This window comes from Desmodus rotundus, chromosome 8, assembly GCF_022682495.2.
Source record: "Desmodus rotundus isolate HL8 chromosome 8, HLdesRot8A.1, whole genome shotgun sequence".
NCBI classification, from domain to species: Eukaryota; Metazoa; Chordata; class Mammalia; order Chiroptera; family Phyllostomidae; genus Desmodus; species Desmodus rotundus.
Window position 1 is genome coordinate 65,240,530 of NC_071394.1, and position 16,885 is coordinate 65,257,414.

The window sequence follows — 16,885 nt, forward strand, 5'->3', positions numbered from 1 at the left end:
CAGACCCTGCGGCCCCACATTTGCACAGATAAACCCAGAGGGCCGGACTCAGAGTGGCAGAGAGTGGGGCAGGCAGAGTGGCGGGTAGCACCCCGGGGCCCCACATTCACCCACAGATAAACAGGACGAACGGTGGGCAGCGAAGCAGACTGTGCAACCCAGGGTTCCAGCTCGGGGAAATAAAGCCTCAAACCTCTGATTGAAAGCGCCCGTGGGGGTTGGGGCGGCAGCAGGAGAGACTCCCAGCCTCACAGGAGAGGTTGTTGGAGAGACCCACAGGGGCCTAGAGTGTGCACAGGCCCACTTACTCGGGAACCAGCACCAGAGGGGCCCAGTTTGATTGTGGGTATCGGAGTGAAAGATTGAAATCCGGAGGAGAGTGAGGTGGGCGCCATTGCTCCCACTCGGCCCCTCCCCCATGTACAGCGTCACAGCGCAGTGACCAGCATTATCCCGCCCTGGTGAACACCTAAGGCTCCGCCCCTTACAGTAACAGACGCGCCAAGACAAACAAACAAAAATGGCCCAAATGACAGAACACTTCAAAGCTCCAGAAAAAATACAACTAAGCGACGAAGAGATAGTCAACCTATCAGATGCACAGTTCAAAACACTGGTTATCAATATGCTCACAGACTTGGTTGAATCTGTTCGAAAAACAGATGAAAAAATGAAGCCTATGCTAAGAGAAACAAAGGAAAATGTACAGGGAACCAATAGTGACGAGAAGGAAACTGGGACTCAAATCAGTGGTATGGAACAGAAGGAAGAAAGAAACATCCGACCAGAAAAGAATGAAACAAGAATTCAGAAAAATGAGGAGAGGCTTAGGAACCTCCAGGACATCTTGAAACGTTCCAACATCCGAATTCTAGGGGTGCCAGAAGGAGAAGAGGAAGAACAAAAAATTGAAAACTTATTTGAACAAATAATGAAGGAGAACTTCCCCGATCTGGCAAAGAAAATAGACTTCCGGGAAGTCCAGGAAGCTCAGAGAGTCCCAAAGAAGCTGGACCCAAGGAGGAACACACCAAGGCACATCATAATTACATTAGCCAAGATTAAACGCAAGGACCTACATCCAAGATTACTGTATCCAGCAAAGCTATCATTTAGAATGGAAGAGAAGATAAAGTGCTTCTCAGATAAGGTCAAGTTAAAGAAGTTCATCATCACCAAGCCCTTATTATATGAAATGTTAAAGGGAGTTACCTAAGAAAAAGAAGATCAAAAATAGGAACAGTAAAAATGACAGCAAACTCACAGTTATTAACGGCCACACATAAAACAAAAACGAGAGCAAACTAGGCAAACAACTAGAACATGAGGGTTGTCAATAAGGGAGTGGGGGTGGGGGTAAAGGTACAGAGAATAAGTAGCATAGATGATAGGTGGAAAATAGACAGGGGGAGGGTAAAAATAGTGTAGGAAATGTAGAAGCCAAAGAACTTATAAGTATGACCCATGGACATGAACTATGGGGGGGGAATGTGGGAGGGAGGGGGGTGGGCAGGATGGAGCGGAGTGGGGGGGGAAATGGGACAACTGTAATAGCATAATCAATAAATATATTTAAAAGAAAAAGGATTCTAAAACATAGGGTAGGTTTCATTAAAATCTCTATTATAAGCACAATGAATTTAGTTTTCAGAATAAGGTATACCTTGGAATATTAAAATGTTAATTTTTTCCAAGGTTTTATTTAGTGCTAGGATTGGAACATTGAGTTATTTCTGCCATGTACGAGGGGGGACCAAAATAAAAACAGAATTATCTTCTGGAGGGCAGGCCACTTGTACAGTTTTCCCCCTCTAGGTGAGTGTTCTAGGAATCCATCTGTGTCAGTGTACCAGCTGGTGTTGCTGTGGGAGGCTGCATTTGGCTTCAGTTAATTTTTTTTTGAAGACTCTTTCAACATGTTTGCTCATTTCATGATGAGTAATTTAGGAGTCTACCTGCCCACACAGAGCTGAGTGTCCAACAGTTTTGGGCGTGACCCCTGTGGGAAGGAACCCTTCCAGGGATCCTTCCACAACAGCTGTCACAATGGACACCAGCCTCTGCCCAATAACAAATGGACACAGGCAGTGTCCAGATTACACCACTTCCAGTGGCGATTTTTGGGAATATACTCCAGGCTACATACATGAGGACATCCATGGGACTGGAAACACTATCAGTTTGCAGCAGGGGTGACAACAGGAGTCATTAAAGGTGGACACAATTTGCCCGACTACATCAAGGCACATTTTCCCTTCTCTGGGGTGTGAGCTTGCTGCAATGATCACCAGGCTCGAGTCTCCAGTACCAAGATTGCCTCTCCGGGGAACAGGAAAGGGCTGCCTCGTTGAAGACCCAATGTGCCACCCTGCAGTCTGCCTTCATCAACATTGCAAAGCCAAGTTCATCACTGAAGCTTTTCAAAAGGTGCTGATGGCACAGACGAGGCCATATGACACAGTTCCTGCAATGGAGATCTTACTGCAATGAGTGGTCTCTGAAGGAAAATGCTTCATAAGCTTACACCCGACAATTGCCATTTGCACAGATGTTACCTGCAGGCACACAGGGCCAATGCAGGTGGGCACCTCCAGCTGGCCCACAGAAGTCCTAGGGCCCAGTTCCCCGCTCTCATTCAAGAGATGGGGAAAGAGAGTGGACATGGGGGTTGCAGAATAAGGAAACTGGTGACAGCAAGACTGCCTCTATCCTGAGACTGCACAGGGCCACACTCAGCTCAGGTGGGCCTCACCGGAGTCTAGCACCTTAAAATATTATTTGTATGTTACTGAACATGCAGCGATTTTATGTCATTAAGATCATGGTCTGCTCTGGCCAGGTGGCTCAGTTGATTGGAGCATCATCCCTTGCAGCAAAGGGATGTGGGTTCAATCTCCCTATCAGAGCACACTCAGGAGGCAACCAATCAAAGTTTCTCTCTCACATCGATGTTTCTTTCTTTCCCTCAACCGTTCTACCTCTCTCTCTAAAATCAATAAACATATCCTCAGGTAAGTATTAAAGTAAATTAAAAGATCATGGTCTGAAAAAAAAAACAGACCACCATCATTGAGGGCTAAAAGTAATTTGGGCTTTGCCTTTCAAAGTGCCATATTATGTTTTTCAGGAGCACAAATACTTTGTACTCACTTACATAATGAGTTGGTGCTAACACACACAAACTAAGCATTAGAGACACAAAAAGAAAGAAAAATAAGAGTTCTAATCTCTGCTGACACTTTGACTTGGAAAAAATTTAACTTGGTGAGCATCTATTCCAAAATTAGTATTATAGCCCTGGCTGGTGTGGCTCAGTGGATTGAGCACCGGCCTGCAAACCAAACTGTCACGGGTTCAATTCCCGATCAGGGCACATGCCTAGGTTGCAGGCCAGAGCCCTGTAGGGGGCCGGCAAGAGGCAACCACACAGAAGGGAAAGATATTTTTCTCCCTCTCTTTCTCCCCTCCTTCCCTTCTGTCTAAAAATGAATAAATAATCTTTTAAAAAATACTATTAGAATGGAACACACACATAGATCTTAAAAGGTCAACCGCTGAGCACATCTGTCAAGGTTAAGTTTCTTAAAAATTAATATTACAATGTGATAATATGCTTATCCTAACTTTATACAGTTGTGAATATTAGAGCTGTGGTGAAAAGTCTACGGAGCTTTAAAAAGCTGAGTTTTTCTATTTGCCAAAATATGTCATTGAGCCAGTAACAAAACCAAGTCCTCTATTTTGTCCTTCATTAAAATGATACATTACAAAAAACAAAGATATAAACAGAAGTTCTCAACTACCTACTTTTTTAAAGAATACTCGCAGATAAATAAAATCAGTAACTAGTAATTTTTAGCTAATATTCTGAAATTCTTCATCTACCAGAACTTTAACATGAACAGCTATTCAAAATCAAATTTCTGCTTCCTTCCCCAACTCCTTTCTTGATTAAAAAGTGGGTCCTGTGAAAAAGATCTTAACGTATCAATTAAAAGACTTTGTCTAATATGCTTAAATTTTGGTTCTATGTACACAACTTAACTAAATTTAATTTTTAAAATATGACAACTCTTAATGTTTATCATAGTATGTAAGTAAGAAATTTGGTGTAATTTTTCTACTTTTCAACCAGATATTTTATATTTAGTACCAAACTACATGTTTTTAAAGATTTTATTTATTTATTTATTTATTTTCACGGAGAGGGGAAGGGAGGGAGAAAAAAAGGGAGAGAAGCATCAATGTCTGGTTGCCTCTCACACACCCCTTACTGGGGACCTGCCCCACAACCCAGGAATGTGCCCTGATTGGGAATCGAAACAGTGACCTTTGAGTTTGCAGGTCAGCACTCAATCCACTGAGCCACACCAGCCAGGGCTGCATTCTTTATAAATTAAGTACTTCTATCTCAAAGTAATTGAGCTTTTCTCAACTGTACCAAGAAGCTGTAACACTTTAGCAATAAGGGAACAAAAGAATCATTGTATCACTATAAAGTAGGGATTGACAAACTTTTTTTATACACATCTAGAGAGTAAGAACTTTAGGCTTTGTAGACCAGATATGGTCTCTGTAGGATATTCTTTGTTCCCACCACAACCCCCCAGCCCTTTAAAAATATATCATAAAGAACATATATGTATTTAAAACCCATAGACACAGACAACAGTTTGGTGATGGCCATAGGGAAGAGGGTGTGGGGAATGGGTAGAGGTGGGTAAAGGGAAGGGAAAATGGGGATATCTGTAATAATGTCTACAATAAAAATAAAGGGAAAAAAGGTATCAGTCTTAGCTCAAGGATCCTATTAAAATTATAATGTGTTAATACAGTATTTCTCACTGAAGGAGCTGCAGTTATTAAAAGAAAATGTATCAGACTGACATGTAGAGGAAAGCAGAAAATAATCTAGCCTCTTAACAACATCAATTTCAAACTGTATTCAAAAATAACTAAGTTATTAACCCTGAAATGACAAACATAAACCACTAAGAGTTCCTGATGTTTAACTGACTTACCTTTGGCTGTGGCATGAACCACAGCAGCCGAAGGAAGATTTTGGTAAGTTTCAAAACCCAAATAAGACAAGGCTGAGAATATAAGGCTTCTTTTGAAAGCTACTGGGTTTCCTGTCACCTGTGGAAACAATTATGGTCAGAGGTCATCAAACAAAAAACTTGAAACAACTGCTACACCAAGCAAATATTACATCACTTTTCTCCTCCTTTCCCAAAGCAATCAATCCTAATAATACTGCTTAAAATTTACCTTATCAAATTCTTCAGTAAAACTATTTCACATTATTACTTTATAGGGAAGGCAAATCCTGTTAAGAAAAGATTTATAACAGCTAAGGGAGGTAGCTTATCTAAGAATCTGTCATGCTGAATAAGTGCTGGATTGAGGAGGCATGGACAGTATAATTGTTTGAAAAAATATAAGACACCAACATACTGGGTTGGCCAAAAAGTCTGCTCAGTTTTTTCCTTAAAACAACAGACACTGATTTGGAAATTTTGAGTATGTTGGCTATGTCCCGCTATTGGCTTCTAGGGAGTAGAGGGCAGGGGTGCTGCTAAACATCTTCCAATGCATGAGATGGCCCCACAGCAAAAAATGTTTTGGCCAAAATGTCAATAGTACCAAGAAACCTAGAAAACCACGTTTGACATGTTTGATCAGTCAAAGCACCTTCTCCATTCACTGCACAAATCTTTCTTGCACTTCAGTCGCATTTTTACCTTTGTTGAAAAAATAAAGCATAATACACCGAAAATGTTGTGTATCTTCTTTCATCTTTGATATTAAAATGGATACATAAAAACTCACCAATTTTGATTTTTTAAAAATGCACACTGATGTGACAGCTGTCACAATACAATCTAACAAAATTGTTTTGAATGAAGTTAAAGACAACTAAGCACTACTAGAGCCGTCGTACAGAAAAAACATAGACTTTTTGGCCAAACCAATACAGTATCAGTCTTAAAACAATGACAAGATGAAAAATATTAAATATGGTAATTAGTATACATAAAAAGTGGAAATAGCTTTAAGATATCTTTAAAAGTGATCTACAAACCCATAGTTTTCAGTAAACAATGAATAAAATAAAGAGTATATCCAGATTTAGAAATTAACTTTTCACAACTATGGCCACAATCCCCAAAACCAACAGGAAAGATGGCATGTGTGGGTCTTACTCCCTTTCCCAGGACAATGCAGCATCAGTAGTTCCCTCTCTGCTGATTCATTTCCACCTGTATAACAACAAGCTGTACCATGTTGGTATGCTGGATCTTTCTCTTACAGCGAAGAACTTCCTCCTGACCACATCTCCCTTCAGTCTCATTTTCTGACTCCTCTTTTCAGCAAAACTCTTTTAAAAATTCATCTGTACTCAGACCTCCACTTCTTCCCCCCATTCTTTCTCTTTAGAGCTCACACACAAAGCATTTGTAGCCCACACTCCACTGCAGGTATCTGGCTGGTAACCACAAAGGCGCTCCATTCCCTGTGGCCTTTCTCACTTCTCCTCTTACTTGACTCATCAACATTACTTGACAGTGGTTAATTCCCTCCTGTGTTTTTTTCTTAAATCACGAATGAATGAATGTTTGGTTTTTGGGTTTTTTTAAAGATTTTATTAATTTATTTTTAGAGAGGAGGGGAAGGGAGATAAAGAGAGGAAGAGAAACATCGATCAGTTGCCTCTCATACATGCCTGGCCTGGCTACCGAACTGCAACCCAGGATGGTTCCCTAACCAGGAATTGAACCAGCGACCTTTTGTTTTTCAGGACAACCAACCGAGCTACAACGGTCAGGGCTCGATGTTTGATTTTGAAAAACCACTATAATGAGATGTGTGACATATAATAAATGGCATATACATAACGTGTACCAGTTATGACACTGTATTAACCTATAAAACCATCACCATTGGCACAGTCAAGACGAACTGATTGTCTGTAACCAATCCAGCCTCTTTCCTCAGCACCTGCTATTCTAACTCTTGGCACACTATTCATATGGCTTTCAAAATACTACTTTCTTGAATTTCCTATTTCAGTAACAGCTTGTCTCTTGTTGGTTCCTCATCTCCAACACCTCCCTGCCAAGATGAGTCTTGAGCTTAGTCTCAGACCTCCTTTTATTTGTAGCATTCCGGTGAGTGCACTTAGACTTTAAATGCCATCAACATGCCAAAACCCGCACATGTAATATGAGCCAGGATGTCTCCTCTAAACTTCAGAATCCTAAATGTAGCTGGCTACCTAATCAACACTTCTCTATACATGAAGTACAACACATGTCTCACGTTCATCAGCCAAGACAGCTATCAACTCCCTAACTCCACTCCTGTTTTCCCTTTCGAGGTAAATGACAACCTAATTCTTCTGATTGTGTAGATTAACAAAACACAAAACCCTAGAATCATTCTTGACTCTATCCCATGCCATACCCAATCCACGGTTTAAGTTCTCTTAAGTATCTACAGTAGGAATGAGGAATCTGGCATATTACACCTTGCTGGGTGCTTTCTTTACTCTTCTATTTATTGACTTTAGAGAGAAAGAAAGGGGGTGGAGGGGAGAGAGACAGACATCGATCTGTTATTCCACTTATTTATGTATTTATTAATCAATTCTTATATGTGCCCTGACCGGTGATTGAACACATGACCTTGGCATATCTATCTGGATGACACTCCATTAGCTGAGCTACCCCGGCCAGGGCCTGTATTTACTTTCTTGAGCATGAGTATTCAGGATACTGCACACGACTTGATTCAAAACACATTAACAACAAAGTAGTAAAACTAAATTTGATGTAGTCTCATTTTTAACACTGAATTTTCTGTGTTTATTTTTATTTAACTAGAAGCAGCAAGATAGGGCAAGGCAGAGAATATAGCTGAGTGTGCGTGTGCACGCACACACACGGTGATGGTGGTACCTAGAAAAAAAAGAGGGCCCTGGCTAGTGTGGCTCAGTGGATTGAGTGCCCTCATGGAAACCAAAAGGTCTCAGTTGATTCCTAGTCATGGCAGGTGTCTGGGTTACGGGCCAGGTCTCCAGATGGGAGCACACGAGAGGCAACCGACTGATGCAACTCTCGCACAACGGTATTTCTCTCTTTCTCCCTCCCTTCCTCTCTCTTTCTCCCTCCCTTCCTCTCTCTTTCAAAAATAAAATAAAACAAACATTTAAAAAATAAAATAACAGGAAAAAGACTAAGATTTGATCAGGGAATCTCCTAGCTCCCAAGCTCTGGCAGGAAGATCACATAGCAGAAAAGGTCGCACGGACTTGAGGAAACTATACAGCTAGGGCAGGGGTGTCAAACTCATTTTTACGGGGGGCCACATCAGCCTCATGGTTGCCTTCAAAGGGCCGAAATAATTTTAGGACTGTACAAATGTAACTACTCCTTAACTGTTAAGGAGATGAAATTACATTTGGCCCTTTGAAAGCAACCACGAGGCTGATGTGGCCCCTAGTGAAAATAAGTTTCCCACCCCTGATCTAGGGTGTCCAACTAACTCTCTTTGCTGACATCATGCTGAATAAACAACATTCTGGCTTTCTTAGAGGGAGTAGTGCACTGTTAGGCAGCTGGCATTTACATGTCTTATTGTAAATTAACGAAGGAACAGTTTGCAGTTGTACGCATCAGTCAATTACTGTAAGTAGACTTCTCTGTTCACCCCAGAAAGTAGATAAAATCATGCTTCTGAAACTAAAAAAAAAAATCACTTAAAAGAATGTGGACTCAGTGACACTTCCAAACACTAACAACTTGTGAGACTGAGACAGCTAGAATGTGCCATTTCCCCTCATTCACCCAACACAATGCCTTTCACACAATGAGTTCTCAAAAACATTGGTTGAACAATAGAAGAAGCTATCTCTTAAACATGTCTTCCCTTCAACATTAATTGTACTAACTTCAAGCTATAAAGACTTCAAAAATACAAACTCATCACTAGATAAAAAGAAAGATGTTACCACCATCTCTTGGTTTCCTAACTTCCTGCCAGCTACTCTTCCTCTTAAATGATGTAATTGCTCTGTGGTGGGTACCAGTCCTCCTTCTGGTCTTACTATTACCACAGCATTACTTAGAACTATGTGCTAAAGTCTCCTGAATCTGCATCTCCAGCCCTGACCTCAGAAGGTAAACACCTGACCTGTCCAACTACAGTCTATTCCACAGGTCACCTTGGCCACCTCATCACACTCACCTTAAATAGCCTGAAACATAATTCATCCCCTCCCTGAGCCCCCAGATTGCCTTCTGTAGTCCTATCCCAGCAAACAGCACCACTGCCCACACCCTGTGCTCTAGCCAGAAACTGAGACTCTTCCTTGACCTCCTCCCTCTAACCCTTACACCAAATCTATCCTTTGAGTCAGCTAAGTTTATCTCCATAACAACCTCCGATTGCAACCACTGATTTCCAGTCCCACAGCCCCCACTACAGTTCAAACCACCACAGTGCTCACCTCTCCTATAGCAATGATCCTTACCTCGTCTCCAGCATCCACAACCGTATCCATTTTTGACACTACACAAAAAGTTGTTTTTAATGCAAATCTAATTTTTAAAAACCATGTGTTTTAAAACTCTTTCATGGTTTCTATAACCTTTAGAATAAAATCAGGTTTACAAGGTTTTCAGACCCTGGCTGTGGTTGGTGGCCTCCACAGTGGCCCCAACAGGTTCCCATTCAAAAGGGCGATTAAAGGAGGACCCCAACACAGCTCATCCTATAGACACAGCAAATCTACAGCTACAAAGTCAAAATCTAGCTGAGTGACTCCTCATCAAACAAGTGAGGAAAAAACCCATAATGAAACAGGTGGGAAAGGCAGAGACACAGTCTTGCCATAAACCCATTGACACAGCAATCCACAAGGGCAGAACTCTTCTTTCTGAAGAGCAAAGGTTTTGAACCCCACATTGGACACCCCAACTTTTAAGACCCACACCTGAGAGACAAGCCCCCAGAACATCTTGCTTAGAAGGCCAAAGAGACTGGCATCCAACTAGGCAACCACTAAGTGAGAAACCATGCATAAAAGACTTTCCTAGATTCACGCATCCCAGAGCCCATCACAGAGGTAGCTGACTGATAAGGGCCTGAATTCTCTGTGAAAGAGGTTTATTTGCTTAGCTTAAAACTTCAGCCTAAAGGGCAAGTATCTAATATAGCACACATCTAGAGACCAACAGTGACCCTCTCCAGGCACCACGAAGGGTAAACACTATCATCACGCTCTCCCTCCACATCACTGCCAGTTTCTGCAGCTACTGCCCAGGGAACACCCCTAGATTGGCTCTGGTGGCCAATAAGACCTACATTCCTCAGTCTCAAGGGCTATAACAGAACAATCCTTAACCAACTGCCCCACCACCAGGGCAAAGCAGAGGTAGCACAGCACCAGCCTTCACTTGAGACTTCAGCAGCTGAACAGCCTGATTTAACCTCACAAGAGACCTGCAGCTGGAGGCACCCAGCTAAGCCTCACCTGGGCTCCTCCTTACCAGCAGAAACCACTTGTTTTAAGCCATTCAGTTCTGTGATGATTTGTTGTGCAGTAACAGCTAATTAAAAAACTGGTACATGCTGACTTCTTAGCCTTATTTCAGTTTACTCTCCCATTCCAGACTTGTCACTTTTAATTCCTTAAAAAGACCCCTTTTTCTAATCTCAACGCCTATACTGTTGTACTGCCCTAGCTGGTGTAGCTCAGTGGATTGAGTGTAGGCCTGCAAAGCAAAGGATCAGCAGTTCGATTCCCAATCAGGGCACATGCCTGGGTTGCAGGCCAGGGGCCTGGTTTGGAGCCGCATAAGAGGCAACCACACAGTGTCCTCTCTCTCCCTCTCTTTCTCCTTCCTTTCCCCTCTCTAAAAAAAAAAAAGTAAGTAAAATCTTAAAAAACAAAAAAAATACTGTCGTCCTCATCACTCTGTAGCTCTCATCTTAACTGCTCACACCTTTTCTTTTCCTCTCTTCAAGATCAGGTTTAGTGTGACTTCACTGTCCTTTACTAAGGTGTGGCCACCTTTCCTTCCAGTTTATAATATCAATGAGAAACGGCTTGTTTCCCACATTCATTGTATCCTCAGCATAGAACAGAGCTGTGCTCAGAGAAAACATTCAGTACAAATTTGTTGAAAAATAACCATTCCAAGATGGGTGTTATGTAACATAGATTGCAAATTAAAAAGACAAATGAAATGTTTTCTCAGCCCCTCAGAATTAACCTCCACACTCTGCAAACTCCTGGGAAATAAGTACCTCCAACTCAACTTATTGACCTTACTATGCTTGGAGAAAAACTTTGGAAAAAGAAAACTACAATGACAAAGGCTTGAAAATTCATCAATAACTGGTAAATTGGTAATAATACATAGTTACAACACCCTAAAAATTCAACATACCTGGAGAGTATAATTTTTGTTATTGCCTTTGGCTTAGAATGTCATTAGAATGCAGGTTCTGGAATAACTTTGTCTCATTATAAGGTTGATGAGATGCAGCAGGAACTTAACGCTTACTGTTTTGTTACACAGGTGTTTCAAATTTAACAAATTGAAGGAGACCCTCCAACAGCACCCCCCCCCCCCCCAAAAAAAAAAAATCAGGACTCACTTAACTGCAGTGGCCTGGATCGAACCTGCATTGTCTCCGAGCTCTGCCCTACCTCCCACGTTAAGCAAGGAGGTGCTGTATTTTCGTATTCTGACCATGTCTTTTTCTACCCTTTCTATGCTGCTTCTCTAGTTTCCATGTTTTTAACACAGCAACAACAAGCAGTTCATGGGCTCGGGAGATGGGTCAACCTGCCACCAAATCCAGCATCTTCCCAGCTACGAGACTTGGGCACATTATTTAACCCTACCTACCTCAGTTTCCACTTTTTAAAAATGGTTAAAATAACATTTCTTATTCCATAGAATGGGAATGAAAATTAAATGAGGCAATGCTTAACACAATGGTTACAGCAAGCCTTCAAGAAATGTTATATATCACAGTCCTCTAGAATTTTAACTTCACCAATGCTCTGCCTCAAAAACCTGAAGTTCAGTAATTTCATGCTTAGTACCACCCCTCCCTCTCTCCACCCACGTTCCCTAATACCTGCCCACTTGGCTGCAAGCTTCGCCGGAAAAGAAATCGAGCCCTTTTTTCACACAGCTCCCAACCCCACTAAGGAACACAACAGGCGCTCAAAAAAGGGTTTTTAGAGTTTAAAAGAATAACACATCCAGTTCAAATGCAATGTCACGTGCACCGGTGCATACCCTCAGCCCCTAAGTCTTCTCCGGAAATAAACCAAGGCCCAGCCAGTCTAATAGAAACGCCAGAACCGGACAATCCAAGGGCCACCTCACAGCGTCCACAATATTGTGCTGGGAAAATTAGCTTTCGTAGGAAGCGCAGGCAGAGGCTGGGGATGAGGAGCGCGGCGCCATTTTCGGGAAGGAAAGAAGGCTTGAGGAAGGGTAACTCTTGCCTGTGTGCGGCGGTAGCCAGCACGCGCCCTTCCCATGAGCCAGAACTCAGCGGCTACCTCTGAGGCGCTGCTCCACACGCACGTTCCGCGCCCGTCGGTAACCCGCGACGGAAGCCGAGGTCGGGGGACAGCCACACGCCCGGAAGGGAGAAAGCGCCACAGGTAAGAAGCCAGCACCATGATTTCCTTGCGGAATTGACTCATCACCATTTAGAAACGCTCCGCAAAGGAGGGCAAGACGGAGAGCACGACCTCCCGCTTCCTGCTGTCGCTTCTTCCGGCGCTTCTACAGGCGCACGCGTCTGCGTACAAACAAGTTGTGGTTCGGCGCAAGGTGTCTGGCTTAAGGTTCCGGTGGGCGGGGTATACCCCTAGTGGGTGGGACTTAGCGCGTTTCGGGCTTCTGAGTGTAGGGCACTGGGGCGGCGAGAATTTCTTTTTTTTGTTCCTGATTTGTGGAGTGTGTTACAGTTTAGAGACAGAGCTAGACTATCAGAACAGAATTGGAAGCTCGGAAATAGACCCGAGCATTTAAGTCTGCAAGAAGTCAAGGGCTAGTTATTTCCAGTTTTGTGGCCCTCAAAGGAAGGGAGACTGTGCTGGGGGTCCTGGGTAGACAGATGCCGTTGGGTGGGGCGGGGCGCGGCGGAGGGAAACGAGCTAACCCTCGTGGGTAGGGAGACGCTGGGGAAGATGAGCGAGTAAGAGCCGGACTCTCAGGTTGCTCTCCGAAGCTCTGGGTCTGGTTGAAATCCTGACCCCCGCAGACACTTGGCAGGCCCCTTCAACTAAGTAAACAATGGTCCTGATCCTAATTCAGTGCCTGCTACGAGGGGCACAGCAAAGCTGTTTATGGGGGAGGAGGCAAGACATTGGTTTCAGCAAGTAGGTTGCATTTACAGTCTTTTTACTACTACTCTGATACAAAGAGAACGCATACTCTTATTTCACTTGATCTTCCCCGAGTCCAGTGCTACCTTTTGATTGCTGTCTCCCAACGTCCCTTTAAATCAACCACATTTCTTTAGGATTTCATCAGTGACTTATTATTTTCTTCCCAACATTTGCTGAACCCTAGTCTGCTTTCCCAGAGGGAACCACTTTTACATATTTCTGCTGGTAGTTCCCTCAGTGTTGCTAAATAATAGGCTTATACCACTGGATGCCACGATAATCCTGAAATCTAGTTTATGATAATTTCATTCAGAGTTAAATTTTAATTACACTTTTCAGTTTGAACAAAAAATTAGCCATTGTTAATGTTTTGTCACATTTATCTTTCTTCACATATATTACATGTAGAATGCATATAATATTCCTACTACTATTTTCTGATGATGAACCTTCTAAGAGTAGATTACACATATGACTCTTTATGCTAGCAACAAAGACATTCCCTGGTTTAATCCCTGTACAATGATCAAATTCAGAAAACTGACAGAATACTATTATTTAATGTGCCTCAAAGCTGTCCTTTATAGCAACTATTTCTCCCAAACTCAGGGTCACATCGGGTTACATATTGCATTTAATTGTCATGTTTCTTTAATCTCTTTAAGTCTGAAATACGTTTCTCTTGGTTCCGGGCAAGAGAAACTGTCTTTTCTTTCCTTGGAGGAGCCTCAGACCTCCCCAAATCATATTCTGTCAAGATTCCTTCTCATCCCGCTTTTGGCTTTCCACTCGAAGGGTGCAAAGGTGCAACTTTCTTTGGTGGTCCCTTATCCGGATTCATCAGACACCAGCCGCCTCCACCTTGCAACCGAAGTTCGACCCCAACAAGATCAAAGTCATTTACCTGAGGTGCACTGGTGGGGAAGTCGGGGCCCCATCTGCCCCGGAGATCAGCTCCCTGGGCCTTTCTCCAAAAAAGGTTGGTGATGACATCGCCAAAGCAACCAGTGATTGGAAGGGTCTGAGGATTACAGTGAAACTGACCATTAAGAACAGACAGGCCCAGATTGAGGTAGTGCCTTCTGCCTCTGCCCTATTATCAAAGTCCTCAAAGAACCACCACAAGGCAGAAAGTTGCAAAAAAAAAAAAAGAAAAAGAAAAAGAAAAGAAAAGAAAAGGAAAAGAAGACATTAAGCACAGTGGAAATATCACTTTTCCTGAGATCATCAACATTGCTGACAGATGTGGCACTGATCTTTAGCTAGAGAACTCTCTGAAATCATTAAAGAGATCCTGGGGACGGCCCAGTTTGTGGGCCACAACCTTCATAAGGATGGCCACCACCCTCATGACATCATAGATGACATCAACAGTGGTGCAGTGGAATGCCCGGCTACTTAACAACTACAAAGGAAAATATTTCAATTAAAGATCATTTAACAACCAAAAAAGAAAGATTCCTTCTCATCCCTCCACCCACCTCCTTTATTTCTTATCTAGGTAATTTCTGTTCATCTTTTAGCTCTCAGTCCAAATGTCAATTCCTCAGAGAAGCTTTTCTTGATTCTCCAAATATACCTTCATATCTTTTATGGCTCTGAGCATGTTTTATAATATTATTTTCATATTGGATTATTTGTTAATGGAGTATATTTTGGAGCTGCAGTGATAACAACTGGTAATGTGTTGATAAGAAGTGGTAACATGTGCCTTTGCTATACTGTACAGTCAATGACATGTCTGATTTTTGTCTTATTACAAGTCTTGGCACCATTTCTTCATTCATACACAAATGTTTATTACATAATATGCCTGCTACTCTTCTAGAAGTGAATGAACAATTTCTAATGGAGTATGTATAATAGTTGGCAAAATATATTAAGATAAATAGTAAAAGATATAGATTATGATAAGTGAAGTGGAGGATAAAGCAGGAAGGGGTAAAGAGTGCATTTCTGTGTTAGTATTACAGTTTTAAATAGGGTGGTGGCCACAGAAGTCCTCACTGAGGGAAACATTTGAATAAAGACCCAAAGAAGAAGGAGAGATCCATGAAGATATCTGGGGGCACAGCATTTTGTGTAGAAGAAAAATGGAAAGGCCTAAACTGGGAAAGCAAGTGGCATTTTCCATGAACAGGAAGTCCACTCTAGATGGGGTTCTGTGAGCAAAGGGAAGAGTACAAGAGAGAAAGTCAGAGAGAAGGTGGGGACCAAGTACTGCAGGACCTTGTAGGCAATTGTAAGAACTTGGGGTTTTTTTTGTATGATTGTGTGTGACATAATTTAATTTAAACATTAATTAGATTCTTCTGTTTTGAAAATAGACTGAAGGGGAGCAAGTAGCAAAGCAGTTACTAGAGTATTCAAATAATCTAGAAAGAAATAGTGGTGGCTTAGACTAGGCTGGAAGATATGAATGGTCAGAATCTAGATACACTTTTAGAGTTGACAGGATTAGCAGACAGACCAGACCAGAAAGAGATGGGATACGAGAGGAGTCAAAGATGACTCCAAGAATTTTGACTCAAACAATTGAAAGAATGCTTTACCATTACTGGAGATAAAGAAGACTATGGGAAGAATAGATTTGGGGAGAAATTAGGTTTTATTTGTATATTTAGTTTCAGAACACTTATTAGACTTTTGTGGCAGCCAGCCTCAGAGAATGTAGGCAAAGATCCTTTCCTCTTGAATTTAGTTCTTTGTGGAATCCCTCCCACATTTAATCAACGATGGTCTGTTTGACCAACAGAATACTGCAAAGGTGATGGCCTGTGACTTCCAAGGCTACATCATACAAATCATTGAGTTTCTGCCTGGATCTCTTGGAGTTTTACTCTGGAGGAATCCAGTAGCCATGCCCTTAGGACATTATTTCAAGCAGCCCTATTGAGAGGCCACGTGGAGAGAAACTGAAGTCTCCCATCAACATAGAGTACCATTGCTACTTGTGAGTATACCACCTTGGAGGTAGATCCTTCAGCCCTGTGTGATGACTGCAACCCTGCCCAATACCTGACTGCAATGTCATGAAGGACATGAGAAGAATGGCCTGCTAAGCCACTCCTAAATCCCTGGACACAGGAACCATGAGAGATAATATGTGACTGTTAGTTTTAAGCCACAAAATTTGGTGTAATCCATTGATTTTATGAACATCTCATTCATTTTAACATCCATGAAAATCTCTACTAGTTGTTAAGTCCAATACATATTTGTTCTTTATTTCTTAAATGTTGTTATTCCTGATACATAATATGAATTCAGTAAGTGTTGAATAAGTGGAAAAGTGAACAAGAATGTAAGTAGAATAGAATTTAGACAATAGGTTGAACAGAAGGGATGAGCATACTGAACTATGCATTGAAATGAGATTGCTTATTGGGCACTAAAAGTACACAGCCATTTCCTTTTCCTTCCTCCTATTTTAGTGGAGAGAAAGATCATAATGGTTAG

At 42.0% G+C, this 16,885-nt stretch overlaps 1 protein-coding gene across 4 annotated transcripts in view; it reads right to left on the bottom strand.

Moving 5' to 3' along the window:
- Window positions 1-12,865, bottom strand: part of RMDN1 (regulator of microtubule dynamics 1) — a 31,293-nt gene extending 18,428 nt beyond the window's left edge. For 3 of the 4 annotated variants that reach the window (XM_045186132.3, XM_045186133.3, XM_024578264.4), the window contains exons 1-2: window positions 12,533-12,863; window positions 5,022-5,139 (exon numbers count right to left, since the gene is read on the bottom strand). In XM_045186132.3, coding sequence (XP_045042067.1) covers window positions 5,022-5,139; window positions 12,533-12,742 — 328 coding nt within the window. In that variant the 5' untranslated portion in view covers window positions 12,743-12,863. Of the gene's footprint in view, window positions 1-5,021; window positions 5,140-12,532 lie in introns of all 4 variants that reach the window. The other variant, XM_024578265.4, reaches the window with a different exon arrangement.
- Window positions 12,866-16,885: the final 4,020 nt, after the last annotated feature.